Source organism: Cephus cinctus, unplaced genomic scaffold, assembly GCF_000341935.2.
Source record: "Cephus cinctus unplaced genomic scaffold, Ccin1 Ccin1_scaffold1205, whole genome shotgun sequence".
NCBI lineage: Eukaryota > Metazoa > Arthropoda > Insecta > Hymenoptera > Cephidae > Cephus > Cephus cinctus.
In genome coordinates, this window is record NW_014333672.1 from 448562 (window position 1) to 471486 (window position 22925).

Genomic DNA, 22925 nt, shown 5'->3' on the forward strand with positions numbered 1-22925 from the left:
GAGTGACTATGGTTCACCGCACCGGAGGTTCACGGTTATAAAGATAATAGAAAATGGCAGGCAAGAGTCTCCTTGAGCGTTGACTAAAATTCGAGAACGGTATAACCGTCATCAGCCTCTTCTTTGGTCCAGGTCAGCATCAAGCATACAAGTATGCCTTATGCATGCTTAAGAAACTTTATCGTCGGGATCCATGAAAAAGGTTGAGGTCGCGTGTCGCAGTCCCGGGGTCTGGTGGCTCAATACCCGGTAGCAGGCTACGGATGCTGTAGAAAGCACAAGACACTTTCTCTCGCAAGAGCTATCAGAGCATACGAGTGCGTATTTACCACGTGCGCCTAGGAGGTGCTTCACCCACCTGGAGGTGCTTCAGGTGCTGAGGGGATCTAACGTCGGTGCTTATTGGAGGTACAGGTGTAACGATCATTAGATGGGGAAGAAGAGAACCGAGGCTATCTTAGGCTCAGGATCTACCAACCTCACCTACCCACTACTGGATCCTATTGGGTCCTACTAGACCCAGGAGATATCCCCATCTCGTTCCTTCTCTCTCTCTCTCTCTCTCTCTCTCTCTCTCTCTCTCTCTCTCACCTTTGCAGGTAAGCAGCAACGCGACATACCGCACACGTCAGATAGAAAATCTACGGATCAACGATCTTCCGCAAGAATAGACAATGTACAGTGAGAACCGACTTTTCCTTTATGGAAAACGGTCGTCGACCTGATGAAGATGGCGCTGAAGATGTCGGACCTATAATTCTTCTGTCCTTTCTATTCGAATTAATTAAGATAAAACTAAGTGCGAATGACCTTGGTATGAAAATTGGGTGGAAAGTGACGCAAGTGAGTTTATTTTTAAAGATACTTTCTTATTCTATATGAAAAACGCAGGAGAATTGGATTTCTAGTGTTTTGATTTCCTGGAGAATTATGCACAGTGCCTGAACACTGGTTACCTGGTACCTGGTACCTGGTAGCTGGGGGGTGCACTACTGGTCAGTGCGGTCGCCGCAAAGGCCACGCACCACGCACCACGCACCTTGCTCGAGATAATGTCCTGGAGTAACTGTTGTGCCATGGGAAAAGTTGAACAGAGCCGAAGCGAGTGAAGTCAAAGAGATAAGGGAACGATAGGAGAGAGATGCTGAGGTTGCCGAAGACATCAGGGTAGATGGATGATGGATAAGAAGAGGTCCAGGAAAGATTACGCAAGGAACAGGTATTTCGACAGCTCTTGTGATTTACCAAAAAAAAAAAAAAAAAAAAAAAATGGGACTGATGATGACACGAACGTACGAGTGACGCAATACAAAAAAAAGAGTCTTACGAAGAGGAGTTTTTTGTGGAAAAAAAATGAAGTAATTTGATCGAAGCACGACGACGTCTACCAGGGAACACGTATATGAACGGTCTCGTGAAAATTGTAAGAGCAAAGAGACGAAGCGAACAGGAACAACAATGGCGCTCGGGGTCCGTGTCACGAGAGCGTGCTCAATTATTTTTTCATTCCCCTCTTTATCCCTCCCTCCCAATCATCCCTCTCGAGAACAAGGTAGCACCGTGTACCACGGGCTTCTACATTTCATTTTTCTTTCTTTCCTCCCCGTGCTCCTCCTCCTGTACTCTCCAGTCTCTCTCTCTCTCTCTCTCTCTCGCTCTCTCTCCTCTAGCATTTTTACTTCCAACGAAACGACATTCCACGTGCACTCTCCCGCCAGCACAGCCTTCGTTAGAAACTCTCCTACATGCTGGCGAACTTGCGACTAACTACCGATCGCTCGATTATTTTATGTGTAATAAGGACTTCCTACTGCACTCTGGCATTCCACTGGCATAAAGAGGAACTTGTAAGACCGACCTGGGCTGAGTCGGCTGTAGGAGTCGATCCAAAAGTGGTAAAGAATAAGAGAAGTAAAACGAGAAGAAACAAGAAGAAAAAGAAGAAGAAAAAGAAGAAGAAGAAGAAGAAGAAGTGGAACAAGAGGACTGAAAGATGGATAAGGCGAAGAAGGAAGAAGATGGAGCCCTTTCGACGGGTTCGGTGACTCGGCCGGACTTGGGCGTCGATCGGCGTCGATCGGCGTCGATCGCTCGAAGAATGGCCCGAGAGAACGAGAACGAAGGATCTCGGACTCCCCTGAAAAGCTTGTTGACAAGCAAATAAAGCGAAGCCCCGTCGATTCGGCAGGAGCCAGCGGCCCTGTTGACGTCCTCGATCGGCAAAGACCGGTCCGGCGAGGAACACCGAGGATCGTGACCAGAGTCGCGAATATCCTTCCTGCCGTCTTCTTCGCTCACAAAGAGTCCACCACCTTACCAAAGAGTCAATGTATAAACAACGCAGTTTCTTCCGCTCTTTTAGCTTCCTCGTAAACGATCGCTCGAAGCGTATTGACGATTTTCGCCAATTCAACAATTCGCTTGCGAATTCCAGCGCGGAAGGGAAGAAGAATAAAAGTATACCGAGAAGTAGGAGAAGCATCATTGAAGAAGAGAAAACAAGGACAAAGTTTGGTCTCCGGGAGCAAATGTACCCCCGGAGGTCTTAAGGAGCCGCGCCTCCCCCCTCCGCTCCAGCAACCTCATCGGGGGACCCTCGCCACCCCGGTGCCCGGTTTTCGACGCTCCCCTTTCTTTTTTCTTTATTTACTCCTTTCTTGCCAGAAACGAGCCTGGGTCAGCAAACTGTGGCGGCCGTCGAAGGACGTCGAGGGTGTTCTCCGGCGGACGCTCCTCTTCTTCTCCCTTCCTTATTCCTTATTCTCGCGACTTCTTCGCGATCCACGGAAGCCCCCGTTAGGCCCCCCCCCCCACGCCTGCTCCTGCTCCTGCTCCTCCTCCTTGACTTTGCCCTGCCGGCCAACGAGGGACCCGGGACCTCTTTTATTATTCCAACTTTTCTTTTACCGGTGCCATTCTCTCGCTCGGCAAAAAGAATCCCGACGTGCCCGCGGCCCACAACATTCTCACTCTTGTTTTGGTCACCTCTCGATTAATCGGACAGTCTTATCCAGGTCTCTGCCACGTCCTTTCGAGGCAACCTAACCTCACTTCAATATATATAGGGTGTCCCAGAATAAAAATATATGGAGTACCACCAGCATCGAGTAAAGGAGGAACATCTGAAAGCAAAAGTACTGATCTATATCTTTTTAGCATGATTTCCTCTTGAAGTTATAAAGAATTAAAGTCAGCCGATCAACGCACTCGGATGCTCACAGCGAGCTCGCGCGTCGATTGGCTAGCTTTAATTCTTTATAACTCTAAGAGGAAAGCTTGGGGCAAGAAATGAATCAGGACCTTTTCCTTTCAGATTTTTCTCTTTTATTTGACGGTGTACTTCATATCTTTTTATTGTGGGACACCCTGTATATGTATAGAGTCCCTCGAAAAAAAATACCACAGTATTAATTAATGAAGCTCGCAATAATTCCCATTGAAAATATCATTCGGCATCCTCGTTACCCACCGCACCGTAATACCAAAATCCTAGGCGTACAAAAGAATTAGGAGAAAGTCATTTTGACATATTATTTCATTATTTCCATAAAAGTCGTCAATTATGTTTGGCCTCACCCTGCTCTGTGTCCGATGAATCATAATTAGCCACGTGATAAGTAATGTTGCGTCGAAGTAAGGTGCGCCACGTGTTTCCAGTACGCGCAAACCAAATCAAGTGCAATATGAGTCACGGGAGGAGCGGAGGGGGAGCGGAGCCGCAGCGCGACGCAACGCAAAACGTAAGGCGACCGGAGCCGAGGAGCCTTAAGGCGACTTGGGCAAGTGTCGCTGGAATTCCCGGAGTGGGCGACACATCATTACTACGATCGAAAAGTAGGAAGACGAAAGGAAAAAGAACAAAAATTGAATTCACATGAAAAAACCAAATTTCGTATCTCACGTTACAAATAATTGCGTAACTTTCGCCAAGACTCGCAATTGCTTTGTTATCCCGACTGGATACTCTTTATATATACAATGTCTTCCTTTCGCGAACCACTCGGCTGGTTGTTTTGCAAATTGTTTTGCAAATTGTTGCGATCGCCGCCTCGGCGAAACGCGACGCCGATGAAATTGGCGCGAGAGTGAGCAGTGGTGTGGGGAGGGTGTCTTGAACAACTTGCATATCGCCCGTGGCAAATCCAATCGATTCTATCGATCGAAAGAATATCGATATTTTTTTTCAATTGCAAAGAAAAAACAGCCACCTTCACACTGTACAAGAAAACCCCATGAAAAAGCCTCACGCACCCTCTCCACCCACTTAAATATAATTTCGTGATCTTTTTGCCCTTCCACATTGGCCCCACTGTGACCCAAGTGGACAATGGCCGATGCCGAAGTTTAGTATAAAAACAAGAAACAAAAAGAAAAAAAAAGAAGGAATCGTCGCCCCGACGGCACGTTTCATTGCGCGATTCCGCTCCTGTCTCTTCGAATCGAATTAGCGATCGCCGATTGGTTCTGAATGAACGGCCGGTCGGTATCTCCGAGCACCATCGCCCATATGCTAATTAAAGCAGGCTGATTTCGCCCCCTCCCCCTCCGCCCCGCCGTTCGATTCCGTCGCACCAATAGGCGCCAATAGGCACGAAACGGACGAAACGGACGAAAAGGACGAAAAGGACGAAAAGGACGAGATTGATTCTATAAAAAAAAACGTGCATCAGACAAGCCTGACGACTTTTCCAAAATTCGTTCAATTCACCGGATCCCCATTGGTATTAATCGATCGAGTATCAATAACGAATAAAACACCAAAGATACATCGCAAAGCATTGCCAACTGCCCGAGGACAATATTTTTTATTTGCAAGTAAAAATTCTTGCTGTCAAAAAAAGCGCAAAATCCATTAAAAAGAGCCCAGTCTCCTCACTGGAGTACAAAAATAAATAGCATCACCGGCCAATACCGTCGAGAGCGACGCGTGTGGCTTCCCCGAACTACGCACAGAGCCGACAGTGGCAGCTTTGGAAACTAACGTAATAGCCTTGAGGTAGGTCAAGAAGCAGCCAGTTAATAGAGATAAGGAATTTTCGAACGCGTTTAAAATTCGCCAGTCACTCCGAGCCACGTGGCGCAGGTCATACGGTCGTACGTGAGTACGTGAGTACGGTCGAAAAACAAGAATAATAACAATAGGTAGCAAATATAAAGAAAACAAAAAAGGGATGGAAATAAAACAGAAAAAAATTTAAGGAAGAGACGAGCGTCGAGGTAGACGAGGGATCGCTACGACGAGAAGAGGAAAGAAGAGGAGGAAGAAGAATAGGAATAGTTAAGGACGGAGAGAGAGAGAGAGAGAGAGAGAGAGAGAGAGAGAGAGAGAGAGAGGAAGAATAGGAATAGTTAAGGACGGAGAAAGAAGAGAGAGAGAGAGAGAGAGAGAGAGAGAGAGAGAGAGAGAGAGAGAGAGAGAGAACAAGCTGTCGCACGAGAAATCATTTAAACGAACGGCAGTCGCCAAGTTTCTCTCCGTCCAGACGACATAAACAGTTAGAGGCCCCCCGAGAGCCTCGTGCGCCTCGTGGTTGGTGCATAGACGAGGGGACTTTGGTTTTTCTGTCTACGCTAGAGGAGAGCCGGCATTCGTCGGCGCCTATGATGTTCTTGCTCAATCAAAAGGTTGCTCAGTGGCTCCTCTGTCCCAGGAAAAATGGTAAATAGCCTATATGGGATAGCCTATAGCACTAGTGGCTGAACGTAAAGTGAAATAAATTCGAGCGCGGGCAAACGGCAGTGAAGCTGTCCGTGACTATCACGATAAAATAATGAGGAGAATTGAGAGAAGTTGAAGTGGTATGAGTTGGGGAAATTACGTAATTTTCGTAGCACGTGTCTGTATAATATATGTTATAATATACATATATGCTTATCCAGTAATTATCTGTCCACTTAACATAGACGTGTTTGTTTGTTAAATAGGAGAGAATACGGTTGCGAGCGTAGTTTCGATTTCTACCGCAGTGGCGCTGGCTCCGGAAAACCAGCCGAACCCGAGAAAGGAGTGTGTCGCTGCCGTGAATATACTCCCTTTTTAGTCCATAGTTATCCGAATGGCAATTATTTATGACATTATGCAAATACACCTACGGGTGTAAGAAAAATATGGCGTATCGAGGCAGCGTCCATTTCGTTGACTTTTTTTTACGTGAATAAGACACACACACACACACACACACACACACACACAGTCGCTTAATTACGGGGACTCATTAAAAACGGACTTTATCGTTGATTGATACAGGAGGGCCGCGTGAATTTACAAGAAGCGACAAGAGCTCAGAGTGGAGTGAGAATGTTGGCTACACGTGAGAATAGGACAGAGAGCCAGAGAGCCAGAGAGAGGCGAGGAGGCAAACCGGTTGGGCAGAGCGAGAACCAGCTCGTCCGTTTCGCAACCAGGATATTCGCTTTAGCCTCGACGAAGACGCAGCTTCGATTTCGTTTACCGGCAAATTACATAAACTGGATATCAAGATCGACAATCGTGTCGTTGATCGTGCAGGGGATGGAGGTCAGAATTATTTTTCATGGTAAAAAAAATAAAAGTACCAATAACCCTGCCCACCCTAGATACACCCTCGTGCCGGAGAATAAACGCAGATAAATAAGCGCAAATGTCAAAATGAGAAATAAATATCGAGTCCTTTGTCGAGTTTAAATATCCTCGGGTCCACGTCGCGTCGTCGTCGCACGCTCCTGGGCTGCCTTGGCAGCCGGTGAGAACGCTCCAGAACGCAGGACGACATTCCAGGAGGGGTTGGCCGCCAGGAGGACGCTCTATTCGGGGAAGCACGATCGATGGACCGTTAGTTCGCGATCTTTTCTTTAACAGGAACTCGAGAGACCGAGAAGCCGAGTGGCGACGGCAGCCATGAATTCTCTCCGGGGAACGATAGAGACGGATAATTCCAGAACGGCAACCTAACCTACAACCTACAACCTACAATGTTCCCGGCACAGAAAATCCCAGGGCGCTGCAGTCGGCGCGCATCACTCACGTACGCGAATTTAAAAGACACAAACCGCCATCAACGTGCATCCTTACAACCGCGCCTGCAGGCAGAGCTATTCTCATGGAGGAATGACACTGGGATACCATTGACTACTCGCCAAGAGGATTGATAATTCCCAAGCAACGTGCCAGTCACGTGCAATGACCGATTGCCAATGGATCCTATTCCTGGATGACTCTGCACTTGTATATATGAGGATATTGCATGGATATCAATTGCAAGGACACAAGAGCCAGAGAAGAAGAATAACAGGAACGTTCGGCACAGAATAAAAAATTCAAATAAATAAGCGACCCGCTAAGTTAATGCAACCCCGAGGTGGCCTGATAGGCAAAGGGCGTGGCACGGGAGGATCGATGATCTATCGGCAAAGGATCGACGGCACGTAAGCAAAGGGGGAATCAGTCGAAGAGTGAATTCATTCGTGCGTTATATCGAATTAACATGCTATCGCCACCTGCCGATCTCGACAAAGGAAATCAATTACGGGTAATATACCCGGTGTTCTCGTGCGTACATACCCAGTAGTACAGTAGTAGGTTGTTGCTAGGTTGGCCACAGACTGCCAGAGTAAGGTGGGTGGTGTAGGTGGTGTAGGTTAGGTAGGCAGTAGGAGGAAAAGAAATGGAAGAAGTCAGGTAGATACCACCGATCTCCTTGCAGGCTACGTAAGAAGGTGAAGAGGCGCCTCTCACGATCGGCCGTTGTACTTCGACGGCTTTGAAAGGATCCAGAACGACGTCCTTGACTCTTGTAGGTTTCATTATTAAAAAAAAATTCCAGCACACTAATAAATTGCGTAACAGTCGCATACGCATCACGATGATTTTTTGGTTCTGTATATCGCGCGCCCCCCCCCCTCCCACCAACCCCCTTTCGAAAATCTCGAGAACTATCTCACACCCATTAGAGCCTCGAAGAGGCCAATGACCATGACTCGGCTTGGCTGAACCTGACTTTGTTAATTATGGGCATAACGCTAATAGGATGTAAAAGTGCGAGTCCTGTCGGTAAAGCAGGGACGGGCAAAATATCTAAAATAATGACGAACAATAAGTGATACGTGAAGTACGTCCCGCTGCACGGGACTGTCTGCTGGCGGCAGGGGGATGGCCGAGGAGCACCTCCAATTTCCGGCTAACCTGTTGGGCCACTGATCCCATGGGAATGGCCCAGGGCAACCGAGAGTAGGTACTGGTCTAGACAAACGAAGGAGCGGTTTTTAACGGCTCTCGAAACCACTTTTTTTTTCTTTTTTGAGAATGTTTTTGAGAAGGCTCACGGGAATTGGCTGGATGGTAACCTCAGAGATTCCAGGTAGTAATTTTGATTTGGAAAAGTCCCACGCTCTCCCCGGGCGGCTTGTCCTTTTCATTTCTCGTTCACGTGGATCGCGGATCACGTGGAAGAAGCGGAAACCCACGAGGATCTCTTAACGGCTGACCCTATGGGGTCATAATGATTTCTGTAAACAGGACTCTACTTTATCGGCATCGCATGAGAATTACGAGAGACTCTCTTACCCGTGCTGTTCATATGAGCTTTCTATCCGCGTGTATATATCTATAATTCTATACGTATGCATGGATATACATTGCTCAACGGAGTGTGTAGCTGACTTCTTCAAGCATTGCGAGCGAAACACGTGTAACATGGCGAAATGAATAAAGATGGAAGCCAGAAGAGTCGAAATCCGGCGTCGTTCGTTTATACGTGTATACGTGTATACGTGTATACGTGTATACGTGTATGTACATATAGCGAGCGTGCTTCTCACGTGAATCACCTTCGGCCACGCATCAGGCGTGACCCGAGGCTATACTGTAGCTATAGTAGGATTCTCTACAGGCCGTAGAACTTGCACGTACATTACTATATAGTGCCAAACCGTCGAGGTGGTATGACTGTGTGATCTTCACGCCAGGGGGACTCGAGTAGAGAAACGAGAATGTTCCGTGCGGACTTGTGACTCAGAGAAGTCAGAGAAGTCAGAGGAATGAGCGACCGTGAAATGGGAATTTTTACAATTTTCATTAGTCGAATCGTTTCGCCTAACGAGATAAGAAGGGAATCAAGAGCGAGGCGAGAGAAAGAAAGGACGAGCCACGTGACGCCACGCAAGTCGCAGGAGGCACGGGATGATTCGAAATACATTTTTTCTTCAGTACGAAGATAGTCTAAAAAAATCCAGAGGAGTCGGACAAAACCGGATGATCTTGATATATAAAAGAAATTTGTTAGTATAATTTCAAATGTCCTGATGGTAAGTATATGTAATTACCAATTAGAAGAAGAAATATTCGTGCGGCCTTTACGTTCTTCTCTTTAATGAACTCGCGAAATTGGTATACGCGTCAAGTCGTCCCTTTCCCCCCAACCTGGTGGTGTCGTAGCTGTTGCCACCCAAGAAATATTTGATCGCGTCAACCGCCGTCGGCCATTTCGACTCTTTCACCCGGGGTGCGGGTGGACGCTCTATCACCGGACGACTCCGCTGACGCGTCTCCAATTCACGACTGACTTCGTTTTTCTCTCTCGCTCCGACTAATTACACGACACGTGTTAATTAGGAAGTGGCGCTGCATGCACTTCGTATCTCACAGTGTAATTTACACGGTGCCTTCCCGATCGTCCGTACAATTGTAAATTATACTCGTATATCGAGGACTCGCTGTGCCTTCCGGCTGCGACACGAATTTCTATCCGTGCCTTTCCAACGAGACGCTTCCTGCCGATCGAGCCGCCATTCAAATACCATTCGATATACATATACACGAAGGAGCACAGTCGACGTGCCTGATGCAGCCAACTTCAGGTTGCGGGAAGCGACGCGGAGCGGCTAGAGTCGCGGTGCATGCTGGGTATCTGTTCAGGCAGCGGCACGTGGTCTGCGCGAGAATTTCGCCTAGAACAAAAAACACGGCCTAACCTCGCGCGACATGACCGTTAAGACACACTGAAAAGAAAACGGACACTCTCGCGGGCTCCCATGGAATTTTCGCCTGATCTCTTAGCGATGGAAATAACCCGAAACGCAATTCGAATTCTCCGCGAAAGCAGAGCAAAGTTTCAAGGATGCACCTGCCGTGCACGAAACTCGCTCGACCCTCGTGCCTACGTGCTCTTATAGGAGTCGTAAAGACACGTCGCCCCGACTGGACCCACTTATACGTAAAGTCACGAATACGACGGAGGCAGAAGTCGAATCGTCGAATGCGAGACGTGAGTAGCAGAGTCGGTGTGAGAGAGAGAGAACGACAGAACCAATACTGAAAAGTGACAGAACGCTTTGCCGTGTGAGTGTGATAGAATGGTAGAATGTGAGGATCGACAGCGTGACTTAAATATACCACACGTCGTAGTGTGTACGGCGGAGGATTTTTGAAAAGAGCCGTACGAGGAGTTCGAAGAAAGAAAATTCGTAGCAGGAAACAGGCTGACGGAGGATTCACGTGGCTTACTCGGCTGATCGGATGGGGACCCAGAGACCTTAATAGCCATAGCCGGCGGGCCTGACGGGGCAGAGTAACGGTGTCCCAGGATGAAGGTTAGCGTTAGCGGTTGCCAGTTGCCAGTTGCCCGATGTCCAGCGGCCGATACTTCGATCGGAAAGACGAAATCGGTCTGTGAAGATGAGTCGATGCTGCCTGTGACGTCACAGATTGTTTATGTTAACGACTGAAGTCGTTAACGTGTCGAGGGACTGCGCGGTCACGGGACCGTTAACGATAGGTCTGCCAGGTTTTCGCTTCGAGAACAATTTAGTTATGAAAATGAGTGAAAAAACAATGTTTTCTCATAAACCAGGTAATACGTGTTGAAGTCGAAGAAAAATATTTCTTTCAACTTTCCACATAATTCCTCTACGTACTCTCACGCTGTACATACGGCTCTACATTTTAAATATGGGTCACGAAACTGTCCGTAGGATAAAAATGGCTCGCTTACTTGGTACGTAGAAAGTCCATTGGAACTGGGATGGACAGGGAATTATCTCCGGGAACCGTCGAATTTGAACTTTTGATAATGGAAGCCGGAAGATCCGGCACAGTTTCGTGAGAAGACACCCAAGAAACGCCGAAAGAGTTGTCACTGTGTTTCTTTTCGCCAGTTACAAATATGGCTGGAATATCATTCCATTGGCCGAGTGGCGAGAGTGACCCTGCCTGGGTTCTAGATACAGCACCGATAGCAGCGATAAGAGAGGCCTACAATCTATATATTATCGTTGCCGGTGTGCCGATAAGGTGCAAAATAATAATTATAAAAAAAATTCTTTAAATCCAACCGAAATGTGTGCCGATTTGAATTGAAAAAAAAATTTCGAAAAAACAAAACTACGCAATCGTATAAAGCCCCCTTGTATAAATTTCACATCCCGCGAATATTTGTAGAACCCTTCATTTATTTATTTACGCCATAGAAAGAGACATGCCCAAAGCGTGGCGATTCTCGAGCAATAGGAAGGTGGCCGCGGCGCGAAGCGTCCTCTAGTCTTTACGCAACGCTAGACACTGAGCCAACACAGCAGGAGGCCCTGGAGGGGGGACTGCCGGTTGAAAGAATGTCAGACACCGACGAAGCGAATCTTTGTCCGACCAAGAGAATGAGATTTCTATGTAAACTGCAGCTGGGTTCCCTAACGAAATTCCTACGGGATTACTCAGCCTCCAAAGAGACCACCGTCCTCCGAGGTCAGGTAGTAGCAAGAAGACCTTGAGACATTGCCATTGGCCAATGAGGATTCTCGTATGTGTAATGAAACAAAATTTTCACAAATTTTTTTACTCAAAATTTTTAACTTGAAATTATCTCCTCCCCCTGCCCCCTCAAATTAATTGCTTTCCAAAGCAACGATTTCTCACGTATAAAGTCCAATGGCGCAACCGTAATTGCTAGATATTACAAGAAGAAGAGACGGCGTTAACACTAGTGGTTACGCCGCACTGGCGTCCCGACGCACAACAATGCGTCCCCATTTCTTCTCATACTCCAGCCGACGAGAGACTTTTCGGTCTTATCTTTCGCGCACGTAAATACGCAACCCACCAGAGCGAGGCACCACGCTGCGAGCATTAATCAACAGACTGGGTAAACATTAGAGTCAGTACCGACTCTGACTCCCCGCACTGACTCCTCGCCACTCTTCCCGGAATTCCTCTTCGTTATCACGGCGATAACGAATTCCCGAAATAGAGCGCAAGGACGATCAAAGACAGGACGCGTAAAGGAGGATTCATCGAGGAAGCTGCGACCGTAAAGACGGAACGAAGTGAGAAACTCCCGTATACTGGATAACGAGTGAGAAAGCCATCGGAGGAAAACCGGTCTAATGGAGACTCCGGGCATTTTTCCTAATAATAATAACATTCGAGATATAAGTGCCCGAGCAACGGTTTCTCCGTCGCATGGAATACGTAACCTTAAAAAGAAAGAAAGAAAAAGAAAAAAGCAAAAAAAGGAGGAGAACCGGGATCAAAGCCAGGAACCTCAGAAGTATCATACCTGCAATTAAATTGTATGTACATACTCCAGGAACGAGGAAGTCGGTGCAATGGCACTGAAGTGACGCCGTTTCTATTTATTCGTTATTAACGGATGACGTAAACGCACCCGAGAGGGGGGGGGGAGAGATATGTGTATATGTATACATACAAAATAAATACAAAACACATGATTAACCGAACCATCGAGACTATGAGTAATTCCCAAGGAATTTCCGTGAACGAGCTAGCTGCTCGACGCGACTGTACCTTCATTATCGATAAGGTAACCTAACCTAACCCGTAGTTACGTATCGATAAAATAACGCTACTGACCGTACAACGTATACGTCCGAGACACGCGGAGAGGGAAAGGAAAGGGATATGACGCACTTATCAGAATCCGCAAGGTATACACAAGATAATGGCAATCGTACTACCTGAAACAAGATCGTTCCGTGAATTCCTGACTGAATCATTAAAGAAAATTCCAATGGAGGCACTGGATGCCCGCAAGGACAACAAAGGCGCCACAAGTCATTGGCCACGAGGTAACAAGAGTCGAAGTGGCAAAAGTGCAGAAGAAAATTGTATTCTCCCAGAAGCCCATGGGGCTTCATGCAAGTCAACAGTAAGTACAGTGGCGCCACTGTTGACGCATCGCGAACCGCCGGCGAATGCACCGAGCCCGTTGCTATGGAGACGCGCAGTCCGTTTGGTGCAAGCGGTAGGTGAATTTAACGAAGTCACAGTGGCGTTGCGCGCGCGACTTTACGTTTCAGCGACTAGAAAGGCAGAGTTCACGATGGAAGGCGTTGCGCCCAGCCTTGACGAGAAGAAAATGGATACACAGGGTGTGCAAGTATCAGATCGGGTCCTCGAGATCTGCATCATGCGTCTATAGGTTATTATTACGCTTGACGCGATGCCAAATGAAACGAAACGCAAGTGCATGGGAAAAAGGTGGCGGGCGATTCGAACGGTCGTACAGTCGGAATAAAGAAAATTTGATTGAATTTTCGCGGAGAAGCGAAATCGCACGACTTACAACGACGATTACTGTTTTACGGAGGTCTGTGTAACAGTATTTTCTGGACGATGAAGAAATTACGAATATAATCAAACGAGAGATCTCGGGGAGTCCAGACGTCGGACTGACAAATTATAACAGCCATTAGGCTGTTATCAGTGCTCCTTTGGTATCGTCTCCCTTATCGACCCCCCCTTTTCTCATGCAACCAGTTCACGAGGCTGACCGAGTACTGCTTTCACCGTGCGACTGTACAGGTTACATACCTGTACAAGGCTGTACGTACAAGATAGTTTATGATACGAAATATATATATATATATATATATATATATCCGTACTTCTGAATAATTCTATTCGATTGCCGTCATACCCGGTGTTAAATAAATTCAGATATGAATTCAGAATTCAGATACATAAATATATATGTATATAGTGCTATAAAGAATGGTACCTGTTTAATACTCAGAGTGCATAAAATAAATGCAGTAAAACTTGGAAGAAGTATACATATATAAACACAGTGCATAAAAGAGTCCATTAAGATGATCAGTAATGAGCAGTATGTTCGTATCCGGTTAATATTTTCGTAATCCCTGGCAAAGATGACATTCGTAACGTACTAAGCAGCCTCATAGGATTGATCTCCAAGAGACGGTGGTACTTACGGAGGCTGCTGAGACCGTAAAGCTAAAACCCGAATTAAAACAAGTCCACGTGAAAAAGAAAAAAAAAAAAAGAAAAAGGCTCTCGTATATAGAAAATGGCGAAAGGGGATTTCACTCGTCGATCCAATTAAACCCAAAGACGTCCACGTGGTGTAACGATTTTGCAGTCAACCGCGAGATCTGCCGATCTGCCGGCGCGAGGACAAACCGCGACTGGTTTGTCTTCACTTTTTAATCGACTACGTGCATACCTACGATTCAAGCGCCGTGGTGGTGCTCGGTAGAATCTAGGTTTCTGGAGCTCGTGAGAAATGTTGTAAAGCCTGAATAACCGCGGAAAATTCCCTACAAGCGTTTATGGAGAATATCGTTAATGGTTTTCCAGCTAATAAATAACCAATCAGAAATCCAGTCGAACTATGTACATATACACGCCTATACAACAAATTCCCCCCCCCCCCCACAAACCTACCAACATCAACAATATATTACATATTTATATATATTCTCGAATTGAAAAAAAAAAAATATTTTCACGTATACCCTCCCCCTCCGCCAGACAACCGTCCTACAAGAAAATGAACAGATAGAATATTTGCGAATTTCACGAATAACTCGCAATCACGTGTGACAGGCTGCACCCTTTGTTTTCTCCCAGATACGCAACCTCTTAGGAAGGATGGACAATTAGCCGGCACGAGTAAGTTTCAGGCAGAGCGGAACGGCACATTAGATCGGCGCCACGTCTGCGGCCTCGTGCCAGCCAGCCAGCCATAGTCCAAGAGCCTCGGAGGAGCCTTAGGTGCCCATCAGGCCTACCCCAAGGAGAAAACTGTGTTAAGGCGATATTATAACTCGGTGGCACGACTACCTGAACCACTTGATTATATACCACAAGATGTAGAGCGTTCGCGTACGACTGAGCTTTAATTTAATATATCGAACTAATACATACACTTAAAATGCCTACGTCCCACGTCGTGCCTACGATGAACGATAATCCGCCATATTTAATAGATATTTTTTCTTGTCGGTGCCTTAAGAAGGGCCAAAGAAACCGCGTCATGGCGTCTAGCGTCGACCATCGGTACGCGTGACAGCGCCCCTTGCGGCAATAACTAGTACTAATAGAACGAATCACCCACCAGCTTATACTTATTTGCTCGACGTTAAATCCCGTCGCTTAATGTAAATCGTCCAAGTCGCAGGCGCCGACGTCTCGATTTCAGGACGTTACGGGTCAAAGTCCATTATTATTGCCTTACTGTGTCGATAACGAAGATCAGGAAAATATAATAGACGCGAAGACTGCCGAGCACTGTTTCACCCAGACTCAAAGATGGCGCATGGACTCACCTGAAACAAAGGGGGGAAAAAATAATGACAATCAATTGCGAAAGTAAAGAACGAATAGAAAAGTCAAATTGACAGTTTCTCCGGTGTCAGCGTGTCTACACGATACGATCCATCAGAATTTACCCGGGTATTTAAAAAAAATGGCTCCGATGCCGTATAATCGCGCGGATTGACAATTAGCCAAGGAGCGTGGAATCGAGTGCCTCGAGGTAGACGCGTCCCACACGTCGCGTCGGTTTCACTGCATCCAGGTCATCCACGACTGACCATCCCACGTGAAAATATTCCACGTGCGTCTCCTTCTCTTTGCAGAGAAATAATACTTCGATATATATATACACACGCATAAACATTACTGGTACCAATAGTGGAGTTCATAACGGTACCCCACTACCATTCACGCCCGGTATCATTACACGTTATCTTTGCGAATTCTGGAAAAGGCAAAGGGACGGCTAGGAGTTGTTCGTTAATAATTCGTAAGGAAAAAAAAGTCTCGATATACGGCCGAGGATTCTCGTCGAAGGAGGCGAAGAAGACGGAGGAGCAGGAGAATTGCGGGGAGGGGTACGGTATATAGAAAGAGTAAGAGAAAAAGTAGGCAGGCTCGTTACGCAAGTCTGGAAGCAGAAATGGTCGCGTACATGCGGACGCGTATTAAGAGGCGCCGGTCTCCCAAGAGGCCGAGAAAGAACGAGGACACATCTTGAAGTCGTAAAGGAGAACGTGAACGTGAACGTGAACGTGAACGTGAACGTGAACGTGAACGTGAACGTGAACGTGAACGTGAACGTGAACGTGAACGTGAACGTGAACGTGAACGTGAACGTGAACGTGAACGTGAACGTGAACGTGAACGTGAACGTGAACGTGAACGTGAACGTGAACGTGAACGTGAACGTGAACGTGAACGTGAACGTGAACGTGAACGTGAACGTGAACGTGAACGTGAACGTGAACGTGAACGTGAACGTGAACGTGAACGTGAACGTGAACGTGAACGTGAACGTGAACGTGAACGTGAACGTGAACGTGAACGTGAACGTGAACGTGAACGTGAACGTGAACGTGAACGTGAACGTGAACGTGAACGTGAACGTGAACGTGAACGTGAACGTGAACGTGAACGTGGAATTGTTTGTTCTTAAGAACGATGGAAAAGACCAACGAATAACGATTGGTGAAAATCCCTATTATCGGCCAACTGTCACTTTGCTCTATATCCCAGAGCGCCGCCGTCATCCCTCCACGTGCACCATAAACCCCAAGGCAACAACAAGTACGTGCGTACACCATAATAAACTCTCCTCGACCGATCGGATGGCTTACTTACAGCGAAGCCGAAGTAATTGGTTTCGATTTCCAAAGGCAGAGAGTCGCCGTAGTCCCTGACTCCCTGGATCCTTCGAGCGGCCCGAAGCTAGCAGCAGGTTACCGGCGATCGAGAATTTCGGGATCGTCCATTACACGACGGTACAGGCGGCTGGTCGACCTTACCAATAAGGTAGGGCAGACATTGTTTTGAAATTGAAGTCTCGCCGCGGCGGTGAACGGCGAGTAGAGCCAGCAGGAGCCAGCAGGGGCCGGCAGGGCCCAACGCGGCAGCAGTCAACCAGACAGCCGAGCCAGAGACACGCCCAGCTGAACTCGAGAAATCTTGCGTTTGCTCGAAGGTTGCAGAAACGCAGACGCCGATGCAGGTTAAGAAAGAAAGGAAAACGGCGAACGAGCTAAGAAATGCATAATTTCGCAAGGCAACTGAATTCTTATTATTTAATCGAGGAATTCTGATCGAACTGAACAAGTGCCGACTGTACTATTGTACTATTGTACTATTGTACTATTGGCGGTTGCTCAGAGATGCTTTTTTCTTTCCTCTTTCAATTTAAAAATTATCCGCTCCGAAGTTTCCGCTAACCGATGCATTAAACGGCCACGACGGCCACGCTCGCCAAGTGTAGTACGAGTGCGGTAAACTTCAGGTAAGAAAGTGATCGTACGCAATTTTCTTGCAAACACCGAACACGGGACCGTCCAAGTTTTGCAGCGCAGTAAAAATAGCACGGCTGAGGAACTGCACCTTATGCACTGACACGCGGTGCATCGTTGCAGTCTGTTACGATTGCATAGATCGTTTTGTTGGTCGATCGCAAACCTTTATATCGGCCATTGAGATTTTATGGGACAGGAAAAAGATTCTGTTTTTCGGAATAATAGCAAAGGCGCGATATCGGGACTAGGCGTTATTTCTTTTTCCCACGGTTTTCAGGTGAGAACAACAAACATCCTTCATTGGAGGAACACCTCCGAACTAGAGGGTGGTAAAATAAAAAGGTTAAAATACTGAAAGATCCTGAACAAGCAGCGTGTGCGGCCGTCGACAAACAAGAATCAAGATCCTGCTTTGCTTTAGAAAGGAACCCGTTAGAGGAGCGGGTAGTGGGTGTCCCTGCTCAAACGGGATATCTCGATCGGCCGATCAGCGACAATCGTAACCTGTTCGATAACTCTGAATTACTAAAATTCCTAATCGAACCGGAAAAAAAAAAAAGAAAATAGAAAATCGAGTTAGTGAAAATAAAGCAAAATCGATAATTTGCAGGTTTCAGGTGAAATCGGTAAATTCTCCAAAAAGAAGAAATACGGAGGAATCTCGGGCAAGGTTTAAAATAAACCAACGAACGACGCGCAGGATAGCAGAATGCAAGTGTCGATGGCAGGAGGGATAGCAAAGAAAATATATGATGAGAGAAAAGTAAAATCCCCCCAAAAAAAGACAAAATTAATTAGCAATATGTAACAAAGCAAGAGAAGTCGATCCGTCCTGCTTATATTTATTTAAGATCGAATCTAGAACGCGAGAACGCGACTATCGAGGTCCGTATCGATTGGCCATCGCCGATCGCCGATTGGCGCAGGCACGACTGTCTTTACATAACGTAAAGTCGCCCTTGGGATTCCTGAGTGGCGTGGGTGCCTTTTTCTTAGCCCGGAGGTTGCCCCACGTCGCGCACACACGTGTCATCGTGCCCGCTATAGGCAGCTATAACGTAAGGCACTTTTATTTGGCCATGCGATCTCACCGCCTTGAATTTCAGAGCCCAGCTGCACACCTAGGCGGCCTGAGAGCTACCAGAAAATACCAATGGCGACCTAGGAGTAATCGAGAGAAGCGCTGAAAAGAGACGGTTGCTCTTTGAAAGAAGAAAAAAAAAAAGAAGAATCCAAACACAATCAACCATAAGTCCACGTTCGTTCAATGCTTCTCTCAGTGTGCATTGCGTAATCAAAGTATAGATACAAACTAATAATAATCCTCCATAAAATTCCCCTAGGATGTTCCATCGTCGAAAACTTAACGCACTTAGCTCCACAGCTACAAATGTATCCCTCTAACTGTATCTATGCCTCAGCCGCCAATTCCCCAAGTCTTTCGCCTAAATTCGAGGCATCCGATTTAAACGCAGCCAAAAGAAACTAGAGCGACCGTCGCTGGGTCGATAACTTGCCGACGGACCGCGGCGCCTCCTTTAGGCCTATTCACAACTAGTAGGCCCCGGCTGTTTCGCAGGCAAAGAAACGTTGAAGAAGCAAAACCCCGCCGGATCGTTCGCCAACGGCCACCACATGCTCGACTTGTCCGACCTTCACCCGACTGCCGTCCTCATTATGGTTATTACCCAGCGTCCACTGACAATTTACGGTTAACCCAACGGAAGTCTAAAAGGGATCGCCGCCACGCGAAATACTACTGCACGTTGTGTCGATTAAACATGTTGAAAAAGCTTTTTAAAAAAAACCCATACATAAACAATGCATTATACACGAGAGTTATATACTTATCGATCATTCTTACTGTAGCGCAACGGTACTTCCACTTCCTAGAAGGAACTTGAGAAAAGCTTAATGAACTCCTTCGGTAAGTTCAACGATTAATGATAAGAGAGATGAAAAGTGCCTTGAGCATAAAGTCGAGAGAGAGAGAGAGAGAGAGAGAGAGAGAGAGAGAGAGAGAGAGAGAGTGTATAACCCTTCACGAATTTATGAATGGCCGCACTCAAAGCTCCTGCTGCCCGTAGTGGAACGGATGCTGCGTAGACGTCAGCAAGATAAAGAGAGAATCTCTCGCGTGCTGGACCAGGGGCGTATATTTTCAGAAATACCACCAACTAAAGATTTTCTTTTTACTTGACATCGTCTTACGACATTTTACGGCTTTGACAGTTTACCTGACAGTGTCGAGCGGGCAGATGAGATCCTCAAGGTCGTATCTAGACGAATATGATAAATGACTCTGGACCATTTAAGGAGTAGGAAGAAATAAATCAAAGAAGGAGCGAAACGAGTTCATTTCCTAAAAGGCAGTAGGGAGTTGCGTGCGTGGGCGATAAAATGCCGCTGTTAATTAAAGTGATAAATTTCATAGGTTATAATATACTTATTTACAAATTCCGCAATTTACTTATTAACCGTATGTATAAGCGTCGTAACGTTGTTGTTGTTGTAGAAATACCAGAGTGACTTTATATACGGGAATAATTTTATTTGAATTTTACGAATAACTTCCTAAATCCAGGATTAGATGTTGAGTAATGAATTCCTTAGATTTTCCCACCTATAAGTGATATAAATATCAAGTGGCAAGTGCATACCAGACGCCCTCGGAATACCCCGTCCGGCCACGGGCTATTTTCAACCCACGCTAAACCATCGCTTTTTTACTCTCTTTTCACTTTATCCTTCTTCGTCTACTGTAAACTAGAGTTTGTCGCCGAGCAGAGTCAATTCCTAGTGCGCCCCTACCGTGGGTAGGCAGAGTGATGCTGTGCGTGTGAGAGAGAGAGAGAGAGAGAAGAAGGATAATATCAGTATATAGAATAAAAGAGAATAAATAATCGACCTGATCACGACTGGTTGTATGCGCGATAGATCAATGGTATACATTTGTATAGATCGTATGATCTACGATCTAGCTAGCGGCATTGTCTTAATTGCATCCTGATCAATAGATCCAACCAGTAGAACCGTATGAATTGAACTTCTAATGGCTTCTAGATCCTTAAGAAAATTCTTCCTTTAACCAATGTAGAATTTAAATTGTGACTCCTTACTATTCCGATAGACTAATTATTATAGAATATAAGTTTTTCATGAAAACTTTCCCAACCTACATTGCACGTCGAAGTTATACCTGATACGATAATGGCGGTCGAGCAAATCGAGGATGAATGCGGCTGATCGTGACGATTTCAAGTCCGAAGTTCGGATTCTTACGAATTCTGTTGAGGAAATCGCCCGTAAAATGGCTACCGCGAAAGGCCACGAGCGAGAAGGAGAGAGTAGAGGTCTGCGACGACAGAGAGGCCTTTCTTTGTTCGGTGCTAGCCTCTCGGCCGGAATCGGCTGGTCCTTTTTCCCGACCAATGAGCGTTGGCAGGAGCGAAAGAAAGGATGCAGGAATGCATGGATTCCTTTCACCCTCGTGCCGCCGTTTCTGGTGGTAATACCGGTGGTGATCGGAGTCCAGGATAAATTATGAATTTGTAGAAAGTTTAATCCTGGGTCATTATTCAGAAAGATGCATAAGGACTGTTACGAAGAAAGACGCAATGAAAATTAATGACCATTGCAGTGGTATAAACTTTGTTCAATTATATTTACGTTTAGAAGTAATATTTTTTTATCTAACGGTTTTTTTATCTATTTAAAATCACTGTCAAAGTCCCATTCGACAAGACTTCAGGATCTAGCAGCATCGAGTATCCGCCCATTACGTTTTCACTGTACTGCTGGATCTAGGGATACAAATGCTTTTTCATTTTGATATTTCATGTGTACGTTATTAGACAGACGGTACAAAATATTACGACATAGCGGAAGCACAGTCAATATATCTATTTAAAATCACTGTCAAAGTCCCGTTCGACAAGACTTCAGGATCCAGCAGCATCGAGTATCCGCCCATTACGTTTTCACTGTACTGCTGGATCTACATCTATTTAAAATCACTGTCAAAGTCCCATTCGACAAGACTTCAGGATCTAGCAGCATCGAGTATCCGCCCATTACGTTTTCACTGTACTGCTGGATCTAGGGATACAAATGCTTTTTCATTTTGATATTTCATGTGTACGTTATTAGACAGACGGTACAAAATATTACGACATAGCGGAAGCACAGTCAATACCAACGTCACACATTCCACACTGATGACTATTGACCGAAGATGATTCTATCGGTTTATCGATATGCACAACTCGACCTTGTTCCTCGAGAAATCTTTCGTATTTTCGTACGCGTCTCATTTACATTCAATAAAGTCGACGAATTTCTCCGAGAAAACACGAGGTCAGCCTCAATACGATTATTCCGAACTGTCGAAAGTTTTTCGCTTAATCCTATACGAAACACAAAATTCTATATAGATGTATATATAAACTCAATGTTTACCGTGCAAATGGCTGTTCCTCGACCTCGTAGAGTTCCTCGAGGCTCTGCTTCGAGAGTAATCTCTCGAGTCGTTGTGGCGTGGGAGCAAGATGCCCCGGGATGTTGGTAATCTCGAAAAAGCCGTCGGCAGTCATGACTATCAGCCAGGATAATCAGAGAAAGAATAATCCCAATAATCCGCAAGACACACACTCAATAATAACGTTACGTATCAATAAATTTCGTAAGAGTCAAGACTCGGAAGAAAGAAACACCGTAAAATAGTTTCGAAAAAAGACGACGGCTTTTAAGGCCCGAACCCCGCGCGTTTACCACAATTTTCGTAGGTTCGTTTTTCTTCTCTTCTTTTTTTAATACGTTTACTCGTGTCTATCTGTTTCTTAATAAATTTCTCAAAAAATATATTTTTATTACGAATAAAGCACCACGTCACTTCCCGAATACTTTTCTACGCCACGATGCATTTCAATAAATGTATTTGACGATTCCTCGGTCACTCGACTCGACTTGCAATCTGCAATTGCAACGAGGATGCGACGGGAATTGCACGCGGTTTGCATGTGCGAGGTGCGACCATTCGCTCCGACAGTAGACTAACGATTGCACGGTGTACCGACTTCCATGGACTCCCCACTCTTCTGCTGGAGAACCAAGAAGAAGTGAGTTGGGAATTACTCCCTCTCTTCGTCACTAGTACCGGTGACAGTCACGAGTACGACCGAGCCTCTACGGAAATTCCCGAACGTGTATTTTCCCTTCTTTGCCTACTATTCAACGGACATTAGGAATTCGCACAGGGATGCGTTTGAAAAGCATTGTTAGTACGATTTAGAATTTTAGATACATTTTCTGATTTTCAAAAGAGAATCATACCAATAGGTTAAATAAATTAATGGTTTATTTATTGCTACCGCTTTTTT

General features: G+C 45.9%; 1 protein-coding gene across 1 annotated transcript in view; it reads right to left on the minus strand.

Annotated features, from left to right (window-relative positions):
- LOC107272644 (serine/threonine-protein kinase 17B) overlaps positions 1-22624 on the minus strand; it is a 34854-nt gene extending 12230 nt beyond the window's left edge. The window contains exon 1 of the mRNA XM_015749991.2: positions 22006-22624. Coding sequence (XP_015605477.1) covers positions 22006-22139 — 134 coding nt within the window. The 5' untranslated portion in view covers positions 22140-22624. The remainder of the gene's footprint in view (positions 1-22005) is intronic.
- Between the last annotated feature and the right edge of the window lie 301 nt (positions 22625-22925).